At 34.1% G+C, this 2,718-nt stretch overlaps 1 protein-coding gene across 1 annotated transcript in view; it reads right to left on the bottom strand.

The window, feature by feature from the left end:
* Positions 1–326: 326 nt before the first annotated feature.
* The window catches only part of LOC110116005 (dehydrogenase/reductase SDR family member 7), a 25,479-nt gene continuing 23,087 nt past the window's right edge, over positions 327–2,718 (bottom strand). Inside the window, exons 11-12 of the mRNA XM_020849431.2 lie at positions 1,143–1,208; positions 327–844 (exon numbers count right to left, since the gene is read on the bottom strand). Of these exons, the coding sequence (XP_020705090.1) occupies positions 755–844; positions 1,143–1,208 (156 nt within the window). The 3' untranslated portion in view covers positions 327–754. The remainder of the gene's footprint in view (positions 845–1,142; positions 1,209–2,718) is intronic.

The raw sequence follows: 2,718 nt of genomic DNA, 5'->3' as shown, positions 1-2,718 counted from the left end.
ATCAAAATATTATGCTGCACATATTTTACCTCAAACTAAACATCAATATCCTCAAGACTCATGCATTTGAAATACATTATATCTATTTTACTTTAAACCAAACAGCCCCTAAGCCAATATTTTTGTAGTGCTCCAACTTGTATGGCCAAATTTAAAGTTTTCCCCAATCTACCTCAAATTTGAAGATAACAGACATAGAAGTCCCTGAAGGATTGCTAGATTAAAATTATTTGTATAGGATTGCTAGAATGTGAAGCACTGCAACCAGGGAAATAATCCTTTTTTGAGCATATGAACTTGAATTCCATGAGCTAAGTATCAGTAAATGAAATAAGCGAGTTGGGAGGACCTGCCCTTTCTAAATAAATTAATACATTAATCTGTTATAAATCCAATAGTTTTCAAGACATATATGACTTGTGCAGAACACAATAAAAATGCAAAGTTGACTCATAAGATAACTCATATAAGAGCTTGATGGCTTTTTAGTGCAGGTAAGCTCTTTGCAGTTATCATGATAACTATGGAGACGCAGTTAAGGCATCCCATCCCATCCATCCAATTCATTTTGGATGATTTCAAAATCATTATAATTTATAAAGATTAAATAACGTTGGCTGGCTGGAATACCTCTTTTGAGCAAGCAGAGCTAATAAACAGGGTACCTGCCGTTGTAATTGCACGACGAAAAATTGTTGATAAACAGTTTTCAGACATCGCATCAAAGCTACTGTATTTCAGGCATCAGATCAAATCATGCCGTTTTCTTCTTTTCACCAAAAAATAACTTCCAGCTATAGGTATCTCCATTTCTCTTTGCAGCCTCCAACCTATTTCCACCAATCTGCAACAAGATTTAATCAAAATATGTATATCAGAACAATACTTTATTTGAAAGAGCTAAGTTTCCAATTAAATCTCTAGAGTAAATGGCATTTAGATGGTCCATGTATGGCTTTGATTGTTTAGTGGGACTAACGTCTTATGCTTCATTTAAAATTGGTTATACTTTCTGCTCTCATTGCTAGTGCTCTTCAAAAGCTGCTTTGTCATAATCAGATTTTCTAAAAACTATCCAACTTACTATGCATCCAAACAGACCCTATTTTATGCTGTATTCCGCATATTCAAAAGGTTTTTACCTTGTCCATAAACCAAAACCCAATTGTTGGCATGTATTGTACCAAGTACATAACTAGCAGAACAGGCTGCAAAACACAAAGAGAGAATGAGAAAAATATAAAGGCAGAATAAGAAAGAAAACAGAACCTAACGATTACCAGAGCAGTTACTTTCCTACTGCGTGCCCTCTTAAGAACACGGTAAGAATAAATTATTTGTTGATTTATAACAGAAATGAGAATTACTTGGTATGATATCCAAGCTTCCTTAAGATCATGGGTAGCTGCAACAATAGTAAGCTCGGCACATCGTTCTGAAGATACACGCCTCTGTCAAACCACAGGAAAAGAGAAAAAATGTCAGGCATAATCTATAACACTAAAGTTTAAGGGTGCAGAGATGTTAGATTTCCAAATATAGCTATCAGTTTGTATGCCATGAAAATAATAATGCCACCAAGCAAAAAATAGAAAAAGATAACTGTGTGTTCCTATTTTTTCCACACAACCTTAACTTAATTGCATTTATATTCCTAGAAGCTAATGCCCAGATAATAAGAAGTATCTAATAGCCTACACTAGAAATTAGAAAGTTGAAAGCACACTAGTGCTTGTGGCTGCCAGTTAAGTTGTAAAAATTTTAAGTTGTAGGCAAGGTCTTGTGACTAAATTCCTTCTGCATCAAATTTACATTTCAGCACTCAATCTTTTCACCCAAAAATAAAATTTTGTGATTCCTATTTTTTTCCAAACCTTGCGGTAACCATGCAAACAAAAACGTAAAACATCATTTTTAGAATCCTGGCCCAGAACATTTGAATTTATTTTATATTCATTAGTAACTGCCTCACTCTTGTGCTCTTCCTCTTGGTTGAGTTTGCGGATTGGTGTTTGTGTGTAATTTGTGCTTCAGCACACGAACTCCTCAAAAAAATTAATATATAACTTTCTTCTTAAAACAATACAAAAAGGGCCATGCATTTTTATTTCAATCTCGGTTCCCCTCCAATTACCATTTAATTCTGCGTTGAGACCATTACTTCACAGATGCCGAACACAAAAAATATTGATCAAATGCTTCGTGTTTTTCTACCCAAATGTATTACAAAATTATTCTTTTAAAGACTCAATTAATTGAGACTTACTACTTATAAATAAACAAGTAAATTCTCATTTGTTACTGTAATAGATGTCTAATCCAACAATAAGCTTCAACTCTCAAAAAAAATAAACATGAAAATAAATGGCTGCTAAATTATATTTTTTCTTTGAACATTTCCTTCAGCCTTAAGTGGTATATTGATAGGAAACACTTGAAATCAAGTATTTCCTATTCACCTTTACAGCAAAACTCTACGAAATACTGCTGTCCGGAGCAGGAAAACAGTAAAAACAGCGGAAAAACTGTAGAAAACTGAGAGAAATTCGTAGGAAAAACTTGTATTTTACTAGTAGAAGAATAAAACAGCAAAGATACAATTGATCCTCAATTCGAGAGGAGGGTCGATCTCTCCCAAATCTCTAGACGCCGCTAGAGCCCAAAGAAAACCTAAATCTAAGCGATCTCAAATTTCAGCCAAATTCCAGATGCCCAAAC

Source organism: Dendrobium catenatum, unplaced genomic scaffold (genome assembly GCF_001605985.2).
Source record: "Dendrobium catenatum unplaced genomic scaffold, ASM160598v2 fragScaff_scaffold_1360, whole genome shotgun sequence".
Classification (NCBI taxonomy): domain Eukaryota; kingdom Viridiplantae; phylum Streptophyta; class Magnoliopsida; order Asparagales; family Orchidaceae; genus Dendrobium; species Dendrobium catenatum.
Note: the sequence above shows the minus strand (reverse complement) of the source record. Positions and strands in the feature narration are given on the sequence as shown.